Source organism: Henckelia pumila, chromosome 2 (assembly GCF_033568475.1).
Source record: "Henckelia pumila isolate YLH828 chromosome 2, ASM3356847v2, whole genome shotgun sequence".
NCBI lineage: Eukaryota > Viridiplantae > Streptophyta > Magnoliopsida > Lamiales > Gesneriaceae > Henckelia > Henckelia pumila.
This window is the reverse complement of record NC_133121.1, coordinates 185,948,249-185,975,985: the sequence shown is the minus strand read 5'-3', so window position 1 is coordinate 185,975,985 and position 27,737 is coordinate 185,948,249. Positions and strand designations below refer to the sequence as shown.

At 38.9% G+C, this 27,737-nt stretch overlaps 1 protein-coding gene across 1 annotated transcript; it reads right to left on the bottom strand.

Annotated features, from left to right (window-relative positions):
* Window positions 1–22,908: 22,908 nt before the first annotated feature.
* Window positions 22,909–26,933, bottom strand: LOC140879744 (ATP synthase subunit beta, mitochondrial-like). The gene is made up of 9 exons (XM_073283609.1): window positions 26,383–26,933; window positions 25,926–26,001; window positions 25,697–25,785; window positions 25,454–25,571; window positions 25,267–25,370; window positions 25,024–25,182; window positions 24,696–24,920; window positions 24,290–24,601; window positions 22,909–23,297 (listed from the first exon to the last, which is right to left on the bottom strand). The coding sequence occupies exons 1-9, from the start codon at window positions 26,845–26,847 to the stop codon at window positions 23,184–23,186; spliced, it is 1,662 nt and encodes a 553-aa protein (XP_073139710.1). The 5' UTR covers window positions 26,848–26,933; the 3' UTR covers window positions 22,909–23,183.
* Window positions 26,934–27,737: the final 804 nt, after the last annotated feature.

The window sequence follows — 27,737 nt, the reverse complement described above, 5'->3', positions numbered from 1 at the left end:
CTCATATATTTGTGTCTGATTGATAACATGATGTATGATAATTATGTTTTTATTGCATTTGTTAGTGTCATTTTGTTGTTGTTTTGCATTAGTTTACATGTTTTATTTTTGCATTTTGTTAGTATTGCATTTTCCGTGTTTGCATGATGGAATTCTCGTTTTTGTGGTTAGGTCGCATATTTTGGGCGGACTAGGACGGAGCTTTGAAGCAATGGAAAAACTGGAATTTCTGAAGATCTCTTCGCCGCTCGATCCGCAGGATGTTGCCGATCGAGCGGGCGTCACTTTCCGGGAAATATTTTATAATTTTGAAAACGTTGTTATTTTATTCTCTAGCCATTATTAGACTTTTATTTCGATTTTTAGGACTAATTATGGGATTGTGAGAAATTGTCTTGGAGGCTAGGTTTTATTCTTGAATTTTTATCTCTAGTTTTCTTCTTTTCTTTGAATTTTTATTGATTTGGATCATGAGTATTGTTGGCTAAACTTTTAATACTTGGTTGAGGGAGACGAAACCTTGATATATTTTATTCATGAGATTTGATTCGTAGTGTTTAATCTTTATTGAATATCAATCTTTGATCTGTTTTATTTCATGTTTGTATGCGAGATTTTAGGATTGACCATCTTAGGATTTTGTATTGCGAGCGATAGCTAAATTAGAATTCAAATCCGTAATTGTTTGAATAAACTAATTTGCGAAGCAAGTACGCGTGATAATTTCTGCTGTTGAATTTATTATTTCGTAGGATCAATTATTGACTAGGCTAAATATAACCGCTGATGTTTGTGTTGTCTAGATTCATCAGTTTTACTAGTTTGAATGCTACCGTGGATTTAAATCTAGATTGCTGTTATCGGGTTAATTCATTGGTAAGAGTTAATTTAGAATGCTATTTTCTAATTAACTAAAATTACGGTGAAACATGAATTGAATTTTCAATGATGAATATTTAATAGGATTAATTATTTTTAGAGAATCGATGATTGAATGAATGAATATCAAGGGTGTAGTCAACTGATACCAAGTCTCGTCTCTTATTGATTTCTCTAGTCTATTCTTTAATCTTGCATGTTAGTGAATTTTCATTGATTAAAGTTTTCAGTAGTTAACCTCAAACTTGAAAACCCCCATTTAATTTATTTAGAATACATTGAATTTACCTTTCCTCGTGGGAACGATCCCTACTCACACTACTACATTTTTAGTGATTATCTGCTTGAGTTGGGTAATTTGGGCGTGACACGATTAAGCGTTACCAAATTTTGGCGCCGTTGCCGGGGAACAATGTTAATTTATTGTGTTCCTTTTCTTTTTGTTTTATTTTGATTAATCTCACTTTCTGTTCTTTTCTTTGGTTCTAGTTCTCTCTAGTTCATGCTGAAGAAGATTTTTTCTACGATCCGGAAATTGAAAGAGCTTTGCATAGGCGAAGGCGAGAACTCCGTAGGCAACAACAAGAAGCCGCTGCTCGAGCTGCTTTTCCAGAAGAAGAGATGGCTGCTAATGCTAATGCTAACCTGAGTCTTAGAAAATTGGGAACTCCTGATCCCAATCAACAACCTTTATGCATTACTTTTTCTACATTAGAAAATAATGCTACGTTTGAGCTTAAGACTGGTTTAATTCACTTATTACCTGCTTTTCATGGTCTTGCAGGTGAGGACTTGAATAAACACTTGATAGAATTCCACGTGGTTTGCACGAGTATGAAACCCCATGAAGTAACAGAGGAGCAGATTCAGCTGAGGGCCTTTCCTTTCTCTTTGAAGAGTGCTGCTAAGGATTGACTATATTACTTGCCCTTTGGTTCTATCACAACGTGGACGGAGATGAAAAGGATCTTTCTGGATAAATTTTTCCCAGCCTCTAGAGCTGCGAACATCCAGAAGGAAATTTATGGAATCAAGCAATATTCAGGGGAATCACTACACGAATATTGGGAGCGGTTCAAGAAGCTTTGCGCTAGCTGTCCGCAACACTAGATAAGTGAAAACCAGTTAATTCAATTATGCTATGAAGGTTTGTTACCTCATGACAGGAGTATGCTAGATGCGGCGAGTGGAGGTGTTTTCATGGATAAAACGTCGGTACAAGCGAGAAATTTAATTGAAAACATGGCTGCCAATTCTCAACAATTCGGCACCAACAGGAATGAGCATGTACCAAGGAAGAACAATGAGGTAAATGTATCTTCCCTTGAACAACAATTAATTGAATTGATGACTCTTGTGCGTCAGATGGCTGTAGGGAATGGACAGATTGCAAAGGCATGTGGGATTTGTGCTGCAGTCGGACACGCTACTGATATGTGTCCCACACTTCAAGAAAATTCGGTTGAATAGATTAATGCTACGGGGGTATTTCCTGGACCACCGCAGCGGAAATATGATCCCTATTCCAACACATACAATCCTTGTTGGAAGGATCATCTCAATCTGAGATATGGGAACCCTCAAGCAAATCAATCGGGGCCTCAAGCACCACCGCACAATCCAGCATATAGGCCACCGTACCCTCAACAGCAGCAGCGACCACAAATACCAACACCAGGTGAGTTTCTTGAGAATATTGTTAAGGAGCTTGCTACTAACATGGAAACTTTCCAACAGGACACAAGAGCAAGTATCCAAAACTTGAATACCCAGATGGGACAGGTTGCCACTGCCATTAAAAAGCTAGAAACACAGCATTCTAATGCTTTACCATCACAGACTGTGATAAACCCAAAGGAAAACGCAAGTGCAATCACTCTAAAGGATGAGAAGGAGTTGAAAATTAAGGAGAAAGAAGTGGAAGCTTCATCCAAGGAGAAGTCACAAGAAGAGTCGAAGGCAACTGATGGAGAAGTATCTAAGGAAGATGCGCCAAGAGGTAAGTTTCCTCCACTATCTGAATATAAGCCTATTACCCCTTTTCCCTTAGCGCTTAAAGAATCTAGAAAAAATGAAGGGATAAAGGATCTTTATGAGACTTTTCGTAGATGTGAGGTGAATATTCCGTTGCTAGATGCTATTAAGCAGGTACCTCGATACGCGAAGTTCTTGAAGGAGTTGTGCATAGCAAAGAGGAAACAAACATTGAAAGGCTGTCAAAAAGTGGAACTTGGCGAGAATGTCTCTGCTATGATCCAACGGAAATTGTCCGCAAAATGCAAGGATCCAGGTATGTTTTCTATCCCATGCACTATAGGGAATGTTAAACTTGAGAAGGCCATGCTAGATCTAGGAGCATCAATCAACGTTATGCCTTATTCTATATATGCATCATTGAAACTTGGTCCATTGAACAAAACTGGAATTGTTATCCAGTTAGCTGATAGGTCTAATGCATACCCTAGGGGAGTAGTAGAAGATGTGTTGGTGCAAGTCAATGAATTGGTGTTTCCTGCAGATTTTTATGTGCTAGACATAGAAAACGGTGATCATAATAGTCCTATTTTGTTAGGCAGACCGTTTTTGAAAACTTCCATGACGAAAATTGATATTCACAGTGGCACACTTACTATGAAATTCGATGGCGAGGTTGTGAAATTTAATATTTATGATGCCATGAAATTTCCTGATAGTGATGATTGTGTGTTTTCTGTTGATATTGTGGATTTCTTGGCACAAGAGTATTGTGAGCATGCAGGGAAAGATGAGCTAGAGGTGGCTATTACAGCACCCACTATGCAGACGGAAGATGGGATTCGATGCAGTCATGAAGTGGAAGAGATTGAGAAACTTCTGAATAGTTCACCTGAGCTACCTCAGTCAGGTAATGTCTCTTACTTATCTTTGTCAATCTCTAATACTAGGCGTCTTCCATTTGTTTTGCAGGCACCAGTGGTCGAGCTCAAGACACTTCCAAATCATCTTAAGTATGTTTTTCTTGGAGAAGGAGAAACATTACCAGTCATTATCTCCAATAGTTTGGAAACAAACCAAGAGCAACAACTAGTTAAAGTACTGCAAGAGCACAAGACTGCTATTGGGTGGACTATAGAAGACATCAAGGGAATTAGCCCTTTCACATGCATGCACCGAATTCTGATGGAAGACGGCGCAAATCCTTCACGTCAGCCACAAAGAAAGTTGAATCCACCCATGATGGAGGTGGTAAAAGCTGAAATTTTGAAGCTACTTGAAGTTGGGGTGATCTACCCAATTTCTGACAGTCAGTGGGTCAGTCCGGTACAAGTGGTACCAAAGAAAACCGGAATTACTATGGTGAAGAACAAGGATGACGAGATGGTTCCCACCCGTATTCAAAATAGGTGGAGGGTTTGTATTGATTATAGGAAGCTGAACGCCGGAACCCGAAAGGACCATTTTCCTTTACCCTTTATTGATCAAATGATTGAAAGATTAGCATGTCATCCTTACTATTGTTTTCTTGATGGTTATTCTGGTTATTTTCAGATTGCGATTGTGCCAGAGGATCAGGAGAAAACGACATTCATATGCCCATTTGGAACTTTCGCATATCGACGCATTCCCTTTGGACTATGCAATGCACCGGCTACTTTTCAACGGTGTATGGTTAGTATATTTTCTGATTTTGTAGAGCATATATTAGAAGTCTTCATGGATGATTTTACTATCTATGGTGACTCATTCGAAGATTGTCTGTCTAATCTTGCTCTAATTTTTAAGAGGTGTGTCGAAACCAACCTGGTTCTTAATTCTGAAAAATGTCATTTTATGGTTGGGCAAGGTATAGTGTTGGGTCACGTCGTCTCATCAAAAGGGATAGAGGTAGATAAAGCTAAAATTGATATTATTCAGTCTCTCCCTTACCCTACATGTGTGCGGGAAGTGCGTTCTTTTCTTGGCCATGCAGGTTTCTACAGGAGATATATTCAGGATTTTGCCAAGATCGCATCCCCTATGTGCAAACTGCTGCAGAAGGATGTGGCGTTTGAATTTGATGAGTCATGCAAAACTGCTTTTAATAAACTCAAGAACTCATTGACTTCAACACCAATCATCCAACCACCGGACTGGACCAAGCCATTTGAAATTATGTGTGACGCCAATGATTATGCCGTAGGAGCGGTATTAGCGCAGAAAGTTGGGAAAGCATCACATGCTATCTACTACGCTTCGCGTATCCTGAACGATACTCAACGGAATTATTCCACTACTGAAAAGGAGCTTTTAGCAGTAGTTTTTTCTTTAGAAAAATTTCGTTCTTATTTACTTGGCGCTAAAGTTATTGTTTATTCTGACCATGCAGCTCTTCGTTTTCTGATGGCGAAGAAGGAGACAAAACCAAGGCTGATAAGATGGATACTACTGCTGAGCGAATTTGATGTGGAAATTAAAGACAAAAGAGGGACCGAAAATCGAGTGGCTGACCACTTAAGTCGCCTAGTTCATGTGGATGAGGAGCTGAATTTGCGCGAAGAGTTTCCTGATGAGCTGCTGTTTTCAGCCAGCACGGAATTACCATGGTACGCAAATATTGTGAATTACTTAGTTACTAATGGATTTCCTTCTGAATTCTCTAAGGCACAGAAAGATAAGGTACGAAGTGATGCCAAGTATTATGTGTGGGATGATCCATACTTGTGGAAGCACTGCGCTGATCAAGTCATACGACGATGTGTATCGGCAAGCGAGGTACTCCCAATTCTCAAATTTTGTCACTCATATGCTTGTGGTGGCCATTTTGGAGCCAAAAGAACAGCTAGGAAGGTGTTGGACTGTGGATTTTTCTGGTCATCCATATTTCGAGATGCTTATATGTTTTGTAAGTCATGCGCTCAATGCCAAAAAACAGGTAATATATCCCAGCGCAAGGAGATGCCTCAGCAGCCCATTCTAATATGTGAAATCTTTGATGTGTGGGGCATCGACTTCATGGGACCTTTTCCTAGTTCATTTGGATTTATTTATATATTACTTGCTGTGGATTATGTCTCGAAATGGGTGGAAGCCAAGGCCACCTATACTGGCGATTCTAAAGTGGTTGCAGAATTCATTCAGCATAATATTTTCTCTAGGTTTGGAATTCCAAGAGCCCTCATCAGTGATAGAGGTACACACTTCTGCAACCGGACCGTGGCGAGTTTGCTTAAAAAATACCATGTGACCCACATAATTTCCACTGCATATCATCCACAATCCAATGGTCAAGCTGAGGTATCAAACAGAGAGATCAAATCTATCCTCGAAAAGACTGTGAATCCTACAAGAAAGGATTGGAGCTTACGCTTGGATGATGCCTTGTCGGCGTATAGAACCGCGTTTAAGACGCCAATTGGAATGTCTCCATATCGGTTGATTTTTGGGAAACCATGTCATCTGCCGGTGGAATTGGATCATAGAGCCTATTGGGCTATCAAACATTTTAACATGCAGATGGATGAGAGCGGCGAGCACCGAAAGCTGGAGTTGCAAGAATTGGAAGAGATCCGAAATGATGCCTATGCTAGCTCTAAGATTTACAAGGACAAAACAAAGGCCTTCCATGACAAGATGATCTCTCGACGGAACTTCGAAGTCGGTCAGAAAGTTTTGCTCTATCATTCAAGACTTCGGTTGTTTCCAGGTAAGTTATGTTCGCGTTGGAATGGACCTTTTGTTGTAACTAATGTCTTTCCTCATGGTGCAGTCGAAATTCAAAGTTTGGACACATCCAAAATATTCAAGGTGAATGACCACCGGCTTAAGCATTACTATGAAGGAGCCCAAGTGAACGTCGGAGAGGACGAGCATGATATCACTCTTGATGCTCCGCCAAATGTCAACTAAATCACGACATGCAGTCGAGCTATAGACTGACTACAAATTTAGCGCTGACTGGCAGGCAACCCAGTGTTTCTTTCCCTTTTGCTTTTGCTCGTTTTTATATTTTTTTGCTTTATTTTTGTTTCTTTTTCCTTAGTTTTAATTTTATTTCCAGTTTTTTTCTTGTTTTTCCGAAATTTTGAAAAAGCCGAATTTTTTTTTTTATTTGGCTCGCTCGATCGGCAATATCTTGTGGATCGAGCGAGCGCTTTTTTTTTTGTTGGAGACAGTGAGTTTATGTTTTTTGTCTCGCTCGATCCGCAACATTTTGCCGATCGAGCGAGCGTGCTTTTCTTCGGGCAGTAAGTCGCTTATTCTTTTGTCACTCGATCCGCAACATCTTGCCGATCGAGCGACAGATTTTTTACGTTAATTAAAACCCAGAATCCCCTTTCCCTCTCTCATTCCCTCTATTCTATCTTCCAATGCCCTAAATCCCCAAAATACTTTCTACCAATTTACCTCCTTAAATTCATCTTTATTTCTCTTAATCCGCAGGAATTAGTCGAGGGAAGGACCACCGCACTCCGATCGCCATCATCTCCGATCATCCTCTTCATTCATTTGCAGGACTTTCTACTGCTCCATCTTCCTTCTCGGTTCCGTTTAGACGCAAAATATTCTCAGAGGCACCAGATTCTTTTCGCACGCCAAGTGTTTGACGTATTGCATCCTTCACTCTCGGTTCTATCTTCATACTTTACATGGGACCTAAACGCGTCCGAAGTCAAGGCGAGTCCTCTTCTCGAGCCGCTGCTCGATCTTTTGCCGACTTCACCGGGCTCTTTGTCAATGACACTGCTCGTGATCGTTACATCACTGCCAAGGCAAGTCGTTCACCCATTCCTGAACGTGGTTTTGAGTTAGACTTGGCCTATCCTGATATTCTTAGGACTACTCAAGAGCGGGGTTGGACAAAATTCTGCGAGCCACCTCCTCCAGCTGTAGTCCCGCTTGTTCGTGAATTCTATGCGAATGCAGCAGAGAGAACAGATAGCAAGGCGTTTGTTAGGGGGAAACTGATTTCTTTTTTTCCCCATGAGTTGAATGCTTTATTTGAAATACCAGAGGTGGACGATTTGCTCTATCAAAGCCTGCAAGATGGCCCGGATTTGGATGAGTTGCTTGAACAACTGGCATACCCTGGAGCTACATGGGTTGACCCAGTTTCTATAGTGAACTTCAAGGAGCGGTTCTTACGTGTGCTTCCTGCCTCGTGGTTGAAGGAGTGGGTGCCCGGTGAGCCAACTTGTGGCTAAGGGCTTTTATGACTCTATGTATAAACAATCTTTTTTCTTAATATAATTTACACTTTTATAATGGCGTTTACTTTATCTTTTATCATATTATTATGTTGTGACATACTATAAGATGTTTAGATAAAGACCTTGAATATACTATAGTGTATGTAAGATGTGGTGGCACATGGGAATGACTATCATGAAACACATCTTATAGTCACTGTATATTCTAAACAGTTCCTAGTCGATTGAGCCGTCCGTTAATAAGGATAAGGATCGCTCGAGATTGAGACTAGCATTTGCGATGCCGAGTACCACGTTTCATTGGTATGGAACATAGAGATGTTCAAAGCATGCAAATGGATATTCATACGATGAATGATCGAACTACCCTATCCGGACTTTCCAAGTGGTTATCACTTATCGAGTGGAGAAAGTCCGCGGTTTTGGTTGTACACCATTAGTCCTTACTACTTGAAACATCATTGAGACTCTATATGCTAGTACTGTACTTTGACTTGTTTACCGACTCTATTGGGGTCATCAGGTGTCGGGATTGGGTACAGTTACGACACATATAGGAGTCGATGCTTTGTTGTCAAGGATTCACCACATACTTGCTAGTGTGGATATCCTATGCAATCTGAGGAGATATTAGTGTGACGAATCTCTGGCCAGAGTACATGATGTGTTTTAAGAAATGGTTTCTTAGTAGCACATGCGATGTCACTATTTGATCTTCAAGATGCATTGCATAGTTATCGAATCTCGAACGACTCTCGATTTACCAATAGTTGTTGATTCGATCGGGATATATGGATGAAGGGACCGTACTGTACGCTAACCAGAATCTATTGGTTCTTGCAGGCACTATCAGTGATACCTAGGGAATCATGGGGCGATGTTGCTAGGCGCTCTTACCATGATTCGATGGACAAGTCGGAAATTGTTATTCCGAGTCACAAGGAGTTGTGAGCCCACGGCTAGCTGTATCCCTGAACCATTGAGGGTCACACAAGTAATGGATTTTTAATCCCCGTTGAGATAATTAAATTTAAAGAGTTAAATTTAGTGAATAAAGAAGTGGGACTTCTTATTTAAGAGTAGAGGGAGTAAGATTTTCTAAAATGACATAGTGATGGACATTTTTGGAAATCACTGAATTCGGATTCAGAAAATTTATCTTGACTTTAAAAGATGCAAAAATGGTTTCTGTGCACATTGGTGAAATTGGTTTATAAATCTGAGTCACGATGAATTTTATATTAATTTCTGAACATGCGGGCTTTGTTTGTCAGGCTTGAACTTATGACTAATGGGCCCTAAGTTGTTAGCAGCCCACATTATAAATAAGTTATTGCAGTACAGAAATTACACACAACTTACAATCAGATTTTCGAAAACCCTAGCCTCCAGTCTAGGAATTTCGGCCGCCCCCCCCCCCCCTCTCTCTGTCTTAGAGAATTTTCAGTCTGCGAATTTCGAATTTGCAGTCTGATTTAACAGATCATATCTGTTCTATCTCTTCGCAGAAACTTCTGATAGACTTTCTAGTGCAGTCTATCAGAGGGATTAAACTTCTGTTCGTGGACCTGATTGAAGAATTGTTCGTTCATCAGTTCCTGGGATATACAACAAGAGTAGAGTTATCTGTTGGTGTCCATAATCTCGTTTCGAGATTCAAGGTAAAAATTTAATTGTTATTTAATTTTTACACGCACAATTTAATCGTAAAGTTTTGATACCCATGATATGGAATCGTTCCATATAAAATTTTAAAACTTTCGCTGCACTGGGTATCAATTCTGGTTGATCTGAACACCGTTTTTCAACAATGGTATCAGAGCCAGGTTGCTCAGATCAAGCGATTAAATTAATCGATTGTACAAAAATTTTAAGCCTTGGTTTTTTGAAACAAAAGGATTTTAAAAATTTAAAATTAATGGGCAAACCCGAGGCAGCGAACGTCGCTGCCCAAGGACAGCGATTGGATCGCTGCCCAAGGGCAGCGAGTCCATCGCTGCCAGCGATTTGATTGCTGCCCAGGGCAGCGATCGTCGCTGCCCAAGGGGCAGCGACGGGCTACCCGGCCCGAGCCCCTTTTGGGGCGCGGGCTGCCCGGGATCGTCCCGAGCGGCCCGGGAAAATTAATTTTTTATTTTTAATTAAAATTTTAATATGTTAAAATTCTATTTTTGGTCCGATCGAAAATTGTTTTTGATTGGTCCACGAGGCGTCGGATCGAATTGTTCGAGTCCGAAAATTTTAAAATTGATTTTTGGATAAATTTGAATTTTTGGAAAATTTATAGATTTTATCTGTTAAATCAGATTTTATGAAATTAATTATTTTTGGTACAATTGATGATAAGATATGATCTTATGGAAATATTGAGTAAAATATGATTTTATGTATAAAATTGGATTTTATATGTAAAATATGATTTTATTTGATAAAAAGGTAAAATATGATTTTGTATGTAAAATAAGATTTTATATATGAAATATGATTTTATCCTTTTTAATTTAATTGCCATTGCATGTTATCCAATAAATTAATTTTGAATTAAATATTATTGGATAAGGATGATCGATTACCATGACCAATTTTGTAGGTGTATGTTAGGGAATTTACATTTGTTTTTATTGTTGTTGGATTTATTAATGGGCCTGATTTATGGCCCAATATAAATTGTCATATGTAATAAAAGTGGGCCTGGTTTATGGCCCGTTCCCACCCCTTAAAATGTATCCCCTACTTGTCATAGTTGTTTATTGTAAATACATTATACTTAGTGGGAGATGAAGATTTGAAGACGAAGGTGGGCCCAGCAGACAATAAAGACTGAAGAAATGTAAATTGGAAGCACAATGTAATAGGATTGCATTGCATACTTGCATATCACCTAGGATTGGACTTAGACTCGTGATTGGCAACCACGGGTCGATTAGTAATGGAATCGATCATCCTAAAATATAATATATGATATTATCGTTGTATGCATGTTTAGACTAAATTGTATGAATTCCGCAAGCATACAAATTTTAAATGATGAGACAAATTTTCAAAATTAAAATCCCTCATTTTAAATATGATTTAAAATTGATATCAAGATTAAAAGGGAATTTAAATATTGTTTAAATATTCCTACCTTCCATCAACGATTAATGTATGAGATGCTACCCGCGGATACGGTCCGGCTCATATTATTGGGGGGGCCCGTTCGTCGAAAAGCTGTACATTGGATCGACACATGTGTAAGTTGGGTGGAACTCCCATGGGATTTGCTCATATTATTGGGGATCCACATGACGACCGTCCATCACAACTTGATATTGATGGGTCATCTTGACATGTCACAATAAACGGCGTCATATTATTGGGCCCTTATTGGACATGAGGTAAAAACATGGAGGTTGCTTTGGAAGCAATTGGGAACTACCTTTTGAAAATTATGGTTGGCTGATATTATTCGGGACTATAGTTTGTCAATTGGACTCCATGTTCCCACTAAAGAAAATGTTTCTCGTTTTCACTAGAGGGTAGTGAAATCGTTAAAATAGTGGGAGTGAGATTCATAAAATAAATTTCGCCTATTTTATGTCTTAGTAAATTAATTAAACAATCACTGATTATTGTCTGTTTCTTTTCAGTATTTTATTAAGATGAATTCGCGCAATCCACTATTCTCTATTCTCGAACAAAATAAATTGACTGGCGCAAACTATACGGAATGGTTCCGTAAGTTGAAGATTGTCTTGACCTCGGAGAAGATGTTCTACGTGTTAAAGAAATCTCATCCGAAGGAAGCACCAGCCGATATAAGTCCGGAAGAGTTGACCAAACTTGATAAATGGTGGGACCATGATATCAAGGCCAAATGCTATATGCAAGCTTCGATGTCTGATGAACTCCAGAGGCGATTTGAGGATACCGTGAATGCTGCTGACATTCACGTATAACTCAAGGAACTTTTTGGGGCTCAATCGAGAGCTGAAAGGTTCGCTACTGTAAAAAAGTTAATGACGTGTCGCATGCGTGAAGGGACTTCGGTCCGTGATCATGGGGTACGCGTGATTTGGCTCATTCAGAAGTTGGTAACGCTTGATTTGGTATTGGAGCATGAACTCAATGTGGACTTATTACTTCTCTCTCTTTCTTCATCGTTTGACGGTTTTGTGGTGAATTTCAATATGAATAAGATAGAGGCCTCGCTTGAAGAGATGGTCAATATGCTTGTAACTTATGAAGCCACTTTAAAGAAGGATAAACCGGTTCTCTTGGTGGGCTCCTCTTCTTCTGCTAAGAAGGGGTCAAGTACAAAGGGTAAGAAACGTTCTACCCCATCCAAGAAAACCGGACCCGAGAAGAAGAACAAGACAAAGGCTTCAAACATGGAAAAGTCCAAGGATGTTTGCCATCACTGCAAGAAACCCGGTCATTGGAAACGTAACTGCAAGGAATATCTAAAGCAGTTGCGAACTGCGAAGGGTATGTTTTATATTGAAATAAATGTTTCACTTAATACTACTTTTTGGGTATTGGATACCGGATGTGGATCTCACATTTGCAATGATTTGCAGGTGATGACAAGAAGTCGCAAGCTTAGAATGGGTGAGACCCAGCTGAGGCTCGGAAATGGTTCTAGAGTTGAAGCCAAAGCTGTGGGAGACGTTTATTTAATTTTGCAGAACGATTTTAAGTTACCTTTGAGAGATGTTTTATTTGTTCCAGACTTGATTAAAAACATTATTTCTGTTTCTATGCTTGATAGAGATGGGTTTTCTTGCAATTTTGTGAATGAGATTTGCAATATTTACAAGAATGAATGTTTGATTGGAAATGGACAACTTGAAAACGATCTATATAACTTAAAATTAAAAGACGTTCCAATAAATTATGTTGATAAACCGGTAACAACGAACAAAAGGAAAATCGATAGTCAAAACCCGGCAAACCTTTGGCATGCTAGGCTAGGTCATATTTCCTCAAGGAGGATGAACAAGCTAGTGGGAGAGGGCATGTTTGATATGTCTGATATTAACTCTCTACCTACTTGTGAATCCTGCCTGAAAGAAAAAATGACTAAATCTCCATTCAAGGGGAAACCTGAGCGTAGTCAAAATCTGTTGGATTTGATCCATACAGATGTTTGTGGTCCATTTAGAATTGGTACTCAATTTGGCCACACCTACTTCATTACCTTTACTGATGATTATTCAAGGTATGTGTATTTATATTTAATGAAATATAAGTCTGAAGCATTCGAAAAGTTCAAAGAATTCAAGGCTGAAGTAGAAAACAAGCTAGGTAAAAGTATTAAAGCACTTCGATCGGATCGAGGTGGAGAATACTTAAGTACCGAGTTTTTGGACTATCTGAAAGAGAATGGGATTCTCTCTCAGTGGACTCCTCCTATGACACCTCAGCTGAATGGTGTATCAGAGCGTCGTAATCGAACTTTGTTGGACATGGTTCGATCCATGATGAGCTTCACTGAGCTTCCACCTTCATTTTGGGGCTACGCGCTTGAAACAACGGTGTTGTTGTTGAACAACGTCCATACTAAAGCAGTGAACAAAACACCATACGAGTTATGGAATGACAAAGCTCCTAAGTATTCGTACTTGAGGATTTGGGGATGTCCTTCTTACGTGAAGCAGACAGTGGGAGATAAGTTGGATAGTCGATCCACCTTATGTTATTTTGTAGGGTATCCAAAGAATTCAATCGGATATTATTTCTATCATCCTACTGAAACAAAATTGTTTGTTTCAAGGAATGTCACCTTCTTGGAGAAGGAGTTCTTATTGGATAAGAAAGGCGAGATGATAGAACTCGAAAAAATTCGAGAAGAACCCGAAATACAAAATAATGATCCCATACCTCAAGAATCTTCAGAGGACACGCCTATACCTAGAAGATCCGAGAGGACTTCTAGACCTCCTATTCGATATGGTCTTCTTCTTGAAGGGGATTAAGATGAACCCGACGTTGGATGTGATCCAAGAAACTTCAAGGAAGCAATTTCTGATGCGGATTCAAATTTATGGCTTGAAGCTATGTAGTCGGAAATAGATTCGATGCATACAAACCAAGTTTGGTCTTTAGTAGATCCTCCCGATGGAATTGTTCCAATAGGGTGTAAATGGATCTACAAGAGAAAGCTTGGGCCTGATGGTAAGGTATTGACCTACAAGGCATGATTGGTGGCGAAAGGTTATACTCAAAGACAAGGACTTGACTATGATGAAACCTTTTCACCAGTTGCAATGTTCAAGTCCATAAGAATCCTTATTGCCATAGCTGCTTGGTATGACTATGAGATATGGCAAATGGATGTGAAGACTGCATTTCTTAATGGAAACATTAAGGAAGAGATCTATATGATGCAGCCTGAGGGATACACATCCATGGGAAGCGAGCATAAGGTATGCAAGCTTCAGAGATCAATCTATGGCCTCAAACAAGCATCAAAAAGTTGGAACCAGAAATTTGATGAAACAATAAAGGATTTTGGTTTCATCAAGAACCCGGAGGAACCGTGCGTGTACAAGAAAGTAGTTAAGGATGCTGTGACATTCTTAGTACTTTATGTTGATGACATCTTACTAATTGTGAATGATGTAAGGATGTTGCAGTCAACAAAGATATGGTTATCAGGTAGATTCTCGATGAAGGATTTGGGTGAGGCATCCTATTTTCTAGGGATACAGATCTATAGAGATAGATCTAAGAGAATGATAGGACTCACTCAAGCAACCTACATCGACACAATATTGAAAAGGTTTTCAATGGATGGTTCCAAGAGAGGACATCTACCTATGTGTCATGGAGTTTCTCTATCCAAGTCCATGTGTCCCAAGACTGATGAAGAGATAGAGAAAATGACACATGTACCATATGTGTTAGCCATAGGTAGTATCATGTATGGGATGATATCTACCAGACCGGATGTAGCATTTGCTCTGAGTGTCACGAGCAGATATCAAGCCAATCCCGGTCAAATGCATTGGAAAGCCGTGAAGGACATTCTTAAGTACTTACGAAGGACTAAGAATATGTTCATGGTATATGGAGGAAGAGAATTGAAATTGGAAGGCTATACCGACTCTAGCTTCCAAAGTGACGTGGATGACTCGAAGTCAACCTCTGGATTTGTGTTCATGCTCAATGACAGTGCTGTCTCTTGGAAGAGTTCCAAGCAGGATACCACAGCGAATTCCACCACTGAGGCAGAATACATTGCGGCATCAGCTGCTGCTAAAGAGGCCGTTTGGATGAGGAATTTCGTCCAAGAGTTGGTCATTATTCCTGAAGTTGTTGGTCCAGTCCCGGTGTACTGTGACAACACGGGTGCCGTTGCTCAAGCAAAGGAACCAAGGTCTCATCAAAGATCCAAACACGTACTGAGGAAATACCACATCATCCGGGAGATCGTGGAAAGAGGAGACATCATTGTCGAGAGAGTGGCCTCTGCAGACAATATTGCTGATCCACTTACTAAGCCCTTGCCAGGACCATTATTTGACAAACATCGCGAAGCAATGGGACTGCGTAGTATGACTAGTTGGCTTTAGGGCAAGTGGGAGATTGAAAGAGTGGGTGCCCGGTGAGCCAACTTGTGGCTAAGGGCTTTTATGACTCTATGTATAAACAATCTTTTGTTTAATATAATTTACACTTTTATAATGGCGTTTACTTTATCTTTTATCATATTATTATGTTGTGACATACTATAAGATGTTTAGATGAAGACCTTGAATATACTATAGTGTATGTAAGATGTGGTGGCACATGTGGATGACTATCATGAAACACATCTTATAGTCACTGTATATTCTAAACAGTTCCTAGTCGATTGAGCCGTCCGTTAATAAGGATAAGGATCGCTCGAGATTGAGACTAGCATTTGAGATGCCGAGTACCACGTTTCATTGGTATGGAACATAGAGATGTTCAAAGCATGCAAATGGATATTCATACGATGAATGATCGAACTACCCTATCCGGACTTTCCAAGTGGTTATCACTTATCGAGTGGATAAAGTCCGCGATTTTGGTTGTACACCATTAGTCCTTACTACTTGAAACATCATTGAGACTCTATATGCTAGTACTGTACTTTGACTCGTTTATCGACTCTATTGGGGTCATCAGGTGTCGGGATTGGGTACAGTTACGACACATATAGGAGTCGATGCTTTGTTGTCAAGGATTCACCACATACTTGCTAGTGTGGATATCTTATGCAATCTGAGGAGATATTAGTGTGACGAATATCTGGCCAGAGTACATGATGTGTTTTAAGAAATGGTTTCTTAGTAGCACATGCGATGTCACTATTTGATCTTCAAGATGCATTGCATAGTTATCGAATCTCGAACGACTCTCGATTTACCAATAGTTGTTGATTCGATCGGGATATATGGATGAAGGGACCGTACTGTACGCTAAACAGAATCTATTGGTTCTTGCAGGCACTATCAGTGATACCTAGGGAATCATGGGGAGATGTTGCTAGGCGCTCTTACCATGATTCGATGGGCAAGTCGGAAATTGTTGTTCCGAGTCACAAGGAGTTGTGAGCCCCGGCTAGCTGTATCCCTGAACCATTGAGGGTCACACAAGTAATGGATTTTTAATCTCCGTTGAGATAATTAAATTTAAAGAGTTAAATTTAGTGAATAAAGAAGTGAGACTTCTTATTTAAGAGTAGAGGGAGTAAGATTTCCTAAAATGACATAGTGATGGACATTTTTGGAAATCACTGAATTCGGATTCAGAAAATTTATCTTGACTTTAAAAGATGCAAAAATGGTTTCTGTGCACATTGGTGAAATTGGTTTATCAATCTGAGTCACGATGAATTTTATATTAATTTCTGAACATGCGGGCTTTGCTTGTCAGACTTGAACTTATGATTAATGGGTCCTAAGCTGTTAGCAGCCCACATTATAAATAAGTTATTGCATTACAGAAATTACACACAACTTACAATCAGATTTTCGAAAACCCTAGCCTCCAGTCTAGGAATTTCGGCCGCCCCCCCCTCTCTGTCTTAGAGAATTTTCAGTCTGCGAATTTCGAATTTGCAGTCTGATTTAACAGATCATATCTGTTCTATCTCTTCGCAGAAACTTCTGATAGACTTTCTAGTGCAGTCTATCAGAGGGATTAAACTTCTGTTCGTGGACCTGATTGAAGAATTGTTCGTTCATCAGTTCCTGGGATATACAACAAGAGCAGAGTTATCTGTTGGTGTCCATAATCTCGTTTCGAGATTCAAGGTAAAAATTTAATTGTTATTTAATTTTTACACGCACAATTTAATCGTAAAGTTTTGATACCCATGACATGGAATCGTTCCATATAAAATTTTAAAACTTCCGTTGCACCGGGTATCAATTCTGATTGATCTGAACACCGTTTTTCAACAGTGGTATGCTTTCGTGATTCGGCGTCTGATGCCGATATTACATTCAAGCGATGTCAATCTTGACCGCTCTACACTTCTTTATGCGCTTGAAATAAGAGCACCAATTAATGTGGGGCGTGTCCTTCATAGTGAGATTCACAGATCAATCCATAATGTCACAGTGGATCTCTACTTTCCCATGATCATCACCTGTCTATGCATATGCGCCGGGGTTGTTGTTCGGAATGATGAAGAGTGGTTGCAGCCTCAGCGACCACTAGACTCCGCCTTTATCGAAGCCAAGAGAGCACATCGTGTCAAGCATTTTATGAGGGACGACCACTTCCAACAACCGCCAGCCCCCCAAAGGCCGCCTCCACCTCCTCGTCGCTCTCAAGCCGATTCCATCCGTGAGCTCACTACCTATGCTCATCATTAGGATGCTTATAATACGGTGGCGGCTCACAATTTGCAAGCGGTGGATTCTTTATTGCGGAATCTCACATTGCACTTTGGTCTTGATCAAAATGCCGTTCCAGCCACTCTACCATTCCCGCCACCTTTCCCTTTCCAGTATGCCTCTCCTGTCCTTCCTCCGGAGGCTGAAGAGGAAGACGCCGCAGACCTGTAAACCAGGGGAGTCCCGTTTTTCGTTTTTGCATTTCATTCTATTTAGTTGTTTGGTTGAGTTTTGTGTTGTCTTGCATTGAGGACAATGTTTCGTTTAAGTGTGGGGGGGTGCATTCATGCATGCATTTCATTGCATTGTTGTTTTTGTTGCGTTGTTGCATTTAGTTTGTTTTTGGATTTTATCATTCTGTTGCATTCTGTATTGAGTTGAGAAGAAAACGGGTAGCCTGGCCAATGATGACGCTTTGTTTGTGAATTACATGCCTATCTGACAAGTTTTTGCACTGATGGAACTTAGTAGACGAGTGAACTCTTACATACTCTGTGAATTACACTCAAATCTGAATTTTGAAACATACAAACGTGGATAGGATTGAGGCATTGTTTGGATTCTTTGGGCCTAACTTCTCTTGAATTTTTTTTATCCTTAGATGCCCATTGAGCTTTCACATATATATGAGCACATGAGGTGTATATTTCTGAAATTTGTGCAAAATCATCGTTTACTGTTGATGATTTCTCTTTTCTATACTGATTAATATTTTTATGAATTGATTGTGAATTGAGACATGTCTAGAACTTGTTCAAACACCCTTCGAGGCGAAATACGGGTAAACTGTGACTTAGGAGTGATGTAGGCAATTTTTCTAAATTCGTTTGAGCTTTTCTAGCCACCCACTTTATTAATTATCCCTAGTACCTTGTTTGAGCCTGATTGAAAAACGAATGGCATGCGTGCAAACGTGTGGTAAACCCCCATTCGGCATTATTTCAAGGTCCTACAACTACTACCTATAGCCTAAACACTGTTTCCTACCTTTAAGGGAGTGAATTGAATGTTGAAATCATTTTATGCTCCTGCGCTGAATGGTTAATATGGAATGGTTTGATGATAGCTTGAAAGAAAAAGAAAAATAGTAGTGAAAAAGTGGTGAAAAAAAAAATAAAAAAGAAAAAAAGGGAAATTAAATGGTGAAAAGCATTAGAAAAAAAATGTGGAGATCAATGAAGTGAAAAGTGGTGTGAAAAATGAATGAAAAAAGAGTGAACTCTAAAGATAGACATAATTTACTCCCTCTTTGAATCCTTTTCCTTTATTGTAGCTATAAGCCAAGCCTATATTATAAGTCAATTAAGACCTATTGACCGAGTCACAGTCGCCTAATATACTAGTGGAGAGGGGTTGTGAGAATTTTGCCTATGGACTGTCGATTGACACTATTGATGAGTATGATTTTTTATCAAAACACGCACACACTGGATTTCTTTGTGTTTAACCGATTGTGAGTGTGTTGATTTGATTTCTATTCATTGTAATTCTATGTAACCATGAAAAGTCCTCATGATCTATGAAAGTGTGAATTGGATTTGGAGGCGAGTGTTTTGAACTTGAGTTGCGGAGTTTGTAAGTTTGTGAGGTGAAATCAGTTTGGTTTTAAAATTTTCAAAACAATGTGATTTGGATGGGTGAATGTGAAAAGTTTGTAAAAAATGAACTGAGGCCAGTACTCCGTAGTATTTCTTGATTCTTGTTTGCATATTTTATCTTGTATGACTTGCTCGAGGGCGAGCAAGGAGTAAGTGTGGGGGTATTTGATAGTTATGTTTTTATTGCATTTGTTAGTGTCATTTTGTTGTTGTTTTGCATTAGTTTACATGTTTTATTTTTGCATTTTGTTAGTATTGCATTTTCCGTGTTTGCATGATGGAATTCTCATTTTTGTGGTTAGGTCGCATATTTTGGGCGGACTAGGACGGAGCTTTGAAGCAATGGAAAAACTGGAATTTCTGAAGATCTCTTCGCCGCTCGATCCGCAGGATGTTGCCGATCGAGCGGGCATCACTTTTCGGGAAATATTTTATAATTTTGGAAACGTTGTTATTTTATTCTCTAGCATTTATTAGACTTTTATTTCGATTTTTAGGATTAATTATAGGATTGTGAGGAATTCTCTTGGAGGCTAGGTTTTATTCTTGAATTTTTATCTCTAGTTTTCTTTTTTTCTTTGAATTTTTATTGATTTGGATCATGAGTATTGTTGGCTAAACTTTTAATACTTGGTTGAGGGAGACGAAACCTTGATATATTTTATTCATGAGATTTGATTCGTAGTGTTTAATCTTTATTGAATATCAATCTTTGATCTGTTTTATTTCATGTTTGTATGCGAGATTTTAGGATTGACCATCTTAGGATTTTGTATTGCGAGCGATAGCTAAATTAGAATTCAAATCCATAATTGTTTGAATAAACTAATTTGCGAAGCAACTACGCGTGATAATTTCTGCTGTTGAATTTATTATTTCGTAGGATCAATTATTGACTAGGCTAAATACAACCGCTGATGTTTGTGTTGTCTAGATTCATCAGTTTTACTAGTTTGAATACTACCGTGGATTTAAATCTAGATTGCTGTTATCGGGTTAATTCATTGGTAAGGGTTAATTTAGAATGCTGTTTTCTAATTAACTAAAATTACGGTGAAACATGAATTGAATTTTCAATGATGAATATTTAATAGGATTAATTATTTTTAGAGAATCGATGATTGAATGAATGAATATCAAGGGTGTAGTCAACTGATACCAAGTCTCGTCTCTTATTGATTTCTCCAGTCTATTCTTTAATCTTGCATGTTAGTGAATTTTCATTGATTAAAGTTTTCAGTAGTTAACCTCAAACTTGAAAACCCCCATTTAATTTATTTAGAACACACTGAATTTACCTTTCCTCGTGGGAACGATCCTACTCACACTACTACATTTTTAGTGATTATCTGCTTGAGTTGGGTAATTTGGGCGTGACACGATTAAGCGTTACCAATGTACCTTGATGATATAATGTACCGGTATATTCATATTGTATGCAAATTGCCAATGAACATGGTGACACATTGAGATATATTAGTGTAGACCTAGTTGTAACTATTGTAGACTATTGTTCAAATAAATTATTGATATTTCAGACTACCGAATGCATTTTTTTTAGGTTCACTATGCTGCCAAGGGGAAAGACATCGCATTTATGACGAGTAGACTACGTGGGTGGTGGAATGGTACGGCTGCTGTGATTTTGTAAATTCGTGTGTGTGACTCGCCTATCTTGTGAAATAAGTCGAGAATTTGCCAGAAATAAATAAAGGGTTATTTCTACAGTTTTTCTTGATGTTGGAATTTGCAGTCTTCGTCTTGGTACAAGACAGAAACCAAATCTTGTTCTTTCTACGTAATTATGGAGTACCGAGTTATGGTACATAGAAATATAAATGCATTACTAATTTGTCTTCCTATATGTTTGAGTATAGCCTTATGGATTCGATGTTGGCCAATCTGGGAGGGGAGTGTTCTGAAAGGATTATATTTAGGAGTGGAAGGCATGCGTGTGGGAGGCCAGGTGAGTGAATCTATGACATAGAGATTCATTATATTGCTTACTGGAAAAGCAAATAAATCTGAAATTTTGTATTTTGTTCAAGCACGAGTTGAAACCATATTCAATGCTAAGCACGATCAATGCACGATGTTGTTACACCTAAATTCCATTAGATTCACTACATGGATCCTTGAAAATCTTCAACTAACATGACCATTTTTGCAACGCTTGTTGATAGTACCTCCTGAGATAGCTTATGGGAGCAAAGGGGTACAAGAACTCACCCCCCATGCAACAATCGAGGCAAGAAAGTATTTTCATATGATAAATCATGTTTTCGGCTAGCTTTACAGCTATATATATCATTCTTCCTTAATTTATTCCAAAATTTTGATCTTTGGCTTGTAGCTGATGTTGAACTATTAGCCATAAAGCAAAGTCCATTTGGGTATGTAATTGTCCACGAGGCCATTCTTCATTTTCATTCATCCTTAATTCCTCATTATTCCTAGTTTGATTCATGTTAGTTAAGCAACCAGTAAATATAATTAATTTTCTTCCATATTTTAATGCAGGTCTTCCGTTAAAATTGTTGAAGGATAAGTGAGACAATCACCAACAAAGAAACTTGTCCCAGAATCCACCTTTTCCAAGAAAAACAAAACGCATCACAAGTGCCACAATCAATAGTGTACCGAGTGGAAAAAAACACTAACGAACAAGAACACAAACTAGTTCAAAATTCATATCCAACCAAGTAAACTTTAGGGCCAGAATTTGTGAAATATTACCTGTTGCTAAACCGAGACACAATTGATTGTGGCATTGACAAATTGATTTACGATTTTTCGATTTCAGATTTTCAAAAAAGGAAAACCTAGATATTTACTCTTCCTTCTTCAATATAGCAGGAATCAGGAATCTTCTCAGTGAATGACATCGATCTTCATTCTTCAATGTAGCCAGAGACTTCTCGAGCTTGTTTCTCGAGATGGTTGGAATCGATCGAAAGCGATCGAGAAGCGCGGAGATAGAACAAGCGATTGAGAACGCGAAGATCCATTGAATTTGAATCTCTCTGCTTTGACATACATCTAACTGTTGACTTTTATCAATATACGTGAAATCCACTACTTTTTAACGAATCCCGCATATATTAATAAACGATGCCCCTTAAATCTATCATTGAAATGGTATCATTGTAAGTAACATAAAATATTTCCTAAAATAGAATTAGTTGGGTAATTTTATGGGGGGAACTATAAATTTATAAAATGAATTGATAAATAAATAAATCAATCAACATATGCACTCATCTTGCATATGAAAATTTTTAATCTGAGTTTAAACCAAACATTTTCAACAATTTGCACGTGGTTTAACCAACACCCTTGACCATTGTTGAGCTAACCCACAAGCCAGACAAGTCCGAACAAAATAAGAAAAAAGCTTTCACAGCGAGCACATCAAGCATTCAAAAGAATAAAATTAAGCAAAAATATACAAGGCCATCGCGTCGTGACCCCCCTTATTATGTCACACGATATAACAAACGAGGGCTCGGCCAGGTATGCTCATAGCTCAACGTCACGCGGTTCATATGAAATGGGAACAGAGATAAATTCAGAAAATATGGTCCCAAGAGTAAAACAGAAGAATTCTTGATGTTGGTGGCATTGCCAAGAACTAACTTATTTTGGCTAGTGAAGGACGAGAGGAAGTTATGAAAGCTTTCATGTATCTAAGAAGCAGATTCCTTGGCAATCTTCTCTGCCTTGGCGATAACCTCTTCGATTCCTCCAACCATGTAAAAAGATTGTTCCGAAAGATCGTCGTATTTCCCATCCAAGACTCCCTGTTGCAAGCAACAAAACGTATCACCGTGTCAAATGGCAATGGTATTGGACCAAAGGATAATTCAAAATAATGAGAGGGGAAAAAAAGATGGTTGGGGTACAGGATATCATCATATTGACCAGAACTCTTTACAAGGGACAAACACAAAATCCGGAAAAAACACATGGAGACATTAGTGAAGTATACAAAGATTACAGTTGGATCGAAGACTTTAACTTGAAAAATGATTCGAAGGAGCTGCGTTCAAACTACATCCAATGATGAAGAATTTTAAACATATTGCAAAAAATGACAAATTTGTGGATAAAGGTTTGGCAATTCATAGATTTAAGAAACATACAAACAATCAGAATATATTTGTAACAATTTGAATGGAGACAGATTGCATTTGAAACAGCTAATCAAACTTGAATCCTCACACAAATCCAAATTCAATTTTGTTTATTCAATTTTAAATCCACTCTCCAAACTAGTCATTTGAAATACATGCCTTTCACATTTAATTTGAAATCTTCACACAAATCCAAATTCTTCCATCCAAACACAACCTAACATTATTCAGGAGGGAACTGACATTGTTCTAGCATCTGGTAAATGAATAAGCAGCTAAAAAATAAGTTTGAAGCTGGCTTAAGAAACCAGTGCACTGCAGTACAAAATTCAAATCCTCATAACAAGGCACTCATCTAGACACATCTCACACAATATTCAGAGTGCTTCGGTCGAAGCCTTTGAAACCAAATATTTCAAGTCCATTATCTGAATAGTTTGGGTGCTTTTGAACTATGTATTTAAGCAAAATAATCAATAATGTATTTCAGAAATCCATCTCTCATATGCTTAACCTCAAATTCTCACATCCGAATGCAACCTAGGTGATATTATATATTAATATAGTAACAAGTACTATAGGCAAGTTCAGTGGAAATTGCAAATTAAGCATTCATAGAAACAGCAAATACCCAAGGATGAGATTCAAATAAATTTTACCTGGAAGCTGGTGATGCTCTCTTTCAACTCTACATACTTGCCAGGGGCACCCGTGAAAACTTCTGCCACATGGAAAGGCTGGCTCAAGAACCGTTGAATCTTACGAGCACGTGCAACAGTCAATTTGTCGTCTTCACTAAGTTCATCCATTCCGAGAATGGCAATAATATCTTGAAGATTCTTGTAGTTTTGGAGGACTTTCTGTACACCTCGAGCTGTGTTGTAATGCTCCTCTCCCAGAATGTGTGGGGAAAGCATACGAGATGTTGAGTCCAGAGGATCGACAGCAGGATATATACCAAGCTCAGAAATCTAATCAAAACAGCAACAATAATTGCAATTGCAAGATTCAGATAGTGAATTGTCAAATCAGGCTTCTTTGAGGAATTCAAGAAACTCCATATACCTGTCTAGATAACACAGTTGTGGCATCCAAGTGAGCAAAGGTGGTTGCAGGGGCTGGATCTGTCAAGTCATCAGCTGGCACATAAATGGCTTGCACGGATGTGATGGAACCTTTCTTAGTCGTAGTAATGCGCTCTTGAAGGCCTCCAAGATCTGTAGCCAAAGTAGGTTGATATCCGACGGCAGATGGGATACGTCCAAGCAAAGCAGACACTTCTGAGTTGGCCTGAAAGGATTTATAACGAAAAGAAAAAAGGTGCATTACGACATGGCACTTGTGCCACAAATGCAAAGAACTTTTCAAGAACGATCATATGCACTAAACTTACCTGAGTAAAACGGAAGATATTGTCGATGAAGAGGAGCACATCTTGCCCTTCCGCATCTCGGAAATGTTCAGCCACTGTAAGTCCGGTAAGTCCCACACGAGCACGAGCACCAGGTGGTTCATTCATTTGACCGTAGACAAGGGCACACTTGCTCTCAGCCTGAGAATCAGAATACAAAGGCGAATAAGAAAAAAGGCATGGTCAAATTTGATGAAACAATCACGAAACTTGATACATGCAGACCTGCTTGTCACCTAGCTTAATAACACCACTCTCAATCATTTCTCTGTACAAATCATTACCCTCTCGAGTGCGTTCTCCTACACCGGCAAAGACAGAGAAACCACCTGGCAAGGCAAATAAAAGACAGTCAGACACGCCCAAGCAACAACAGGTTAATAGCATATAATGCATCAAAAAAAGAACGAACCATGAGCTTTTGCAACATTATTAATCAATTCCATGATAAGCACAGTTTTTCCTACACCAGCACCGCCAAATAAACCAATTTTCCCTCCTCTTTGGTAAGGTGCAAGAAGGTCGACAACCTGGGATAAAAAAAAACATTGCATCAGGATCAAAATTCAAGATTGACAAGTACACAATGGTAAATAATATCAACTAAAACACTTGTAATCAAACAAATGTGGCTTGATTAGAATTTAGCAAGCACCTTGATACCAGTGACAAGAATTTGTTGCTCTGTTGCTTGCTCCACAAAGGCAGGAGCTTCCCGGTGAATTGGTAAATAGTGTTCAGTGCCTGCAACATAGATAATTCGTTACAAAAGGCACAATTTTTTTTTTAGTTCCTCTGCATGTTTGAGGACCAAAAGAAACATAGCAGTTATTATTTTATTTTTAAAAAAAAGCAAACGCAAAAAAGTGGAGAAATGCACTTACTAATGTCGCCTCTGTGATCAATTGGCTCTCCGATGACGTTGATGATACGTCCAAGGGTAGCTCTACCCACAGGCACCTATGAATGAATGAAGTGAGTGAAAATAAATTCCCCCCAATACATATCACGAATAACTAATCATGCACAGCGCTCTCATTGCATATAAAGACAACTCAAATCCACGTTTGGTCGCCCGGAAATCGCATGAAAGGAAAAATAGGTCTTGCCACGCCAAAGAAAGATTTCAAATCCAATATATTTCATACTAAGAATGAACCAAAGCACTGATCGATCAAGCACAAATGATGTCAAAATTAAGTTCCACTCCAAGAACCCAAATGTTTCCAAATAAATTAAAAATAAACCATCGTCAAATTCCCAAAAGATAGAAAATCAACAGCAATGCCATCTCAAAAAAAAAAATCAATCAGTAAAAAAGGACAAGTGTTTGGGTCTCACGGTAATGGGGGATCCAGTGTTGAGCACACGCTGGCCTCGGACCAACCCTTCCGTCCCATCCATTGCAATACACCTCACCACACTCTCACCCAAGTGCTGCGCCACCTCCAAAACAAGCCTGATCTGGTTATCCAAGACCTCCAGCGCCGTCAAAATCGGGGGCAAACCCTCGTCAAACCTCACATCGACAACGGCTCCGATCACCTGGCACACCTTCCCGATCGCGCCCTGGCCAGTGAACTCATCGGTGATTTTCCCAGACGGCCCACCAGTCGGGGTAGGCGCGGAGGGGGTGGAGGCCGCGGCGGACGATGTGGCGTAGTGAGCAGCAAACCGGTGCAGGAAGTGACCGGCGGGCGAGGGACGGTGCAGTGGCCGGGGCCTGGGGGAGGCGGAAAACGGGGATCTTGAAGCGCGGGCGGCGGAGGATCGGAGGAATGAGGCTAACAGCCTCCGAGAAGCCATGGCGGCAGAATCGTGGATTAGAGAGAGAGAGCAAAATGGTCAAAAACAAGAGAGAGTGTTAGGGTTTGTGAGAGTGAAAAGGCAATTCTTCTTAGTGAGAGAGAGTACTGAAAGTGACCGTAGGGATTAGCGAGATAAACGACGGCGTTTTGGAACTAGGCAAATTTGTAATTTGGTCAAATAATTTGATTTTGTTGTCTTTTATTACTAAAATTAGTAATATATTTTTGAAAAAATTGCAATTTAAACATTTTCATTTTATATCCTGAACTCCTTACTATACAATCTATCCAATTTTATATAAAAATAACCCACATTTTAAGATCAGTGTACCCATACTTTTTTTTTTAGATTTGAAACTTCTTCGGGAAATTTTATGAGCTGCGAGATTGGCTTAGAGAGTGCGATACTGAAATGAGACTTTCTGATTGGTGCAGAAATTTTTGATTATCTGAGCAAATTGTGTATCTATGACAAAAAGAGATGATTGATATATGTACAACCTTAATAATGATAAGTGTGTATGTTTCGAAAGTCTATCATGTTCATCCCAAACGAGAGGTTAATAATGAAGAAAACAATCGGGTTGTATAAATTCTATCCAAATTCTTAGAAAATCACACAAATATAATCAGAACTGCAGAAGCATACCAGAATCCATGGTTTGTAGTCATATTTGGGTAATGATCTTTAATTTTGTAGTTTTCTTCCAAATTAAAGAGTTTTATTGATGAGATACAAAACTGTAACAATGTTATGTGAAATTGAAATCATAAAAGTATTTATAATTAAAAAAATATTTATTGTTTCTAATTTTACCCCTCAATAAGCTACAAATATCATATATTGTATCAACAAAATAATCATGACAATTAGGTCCTTGAGCCAAT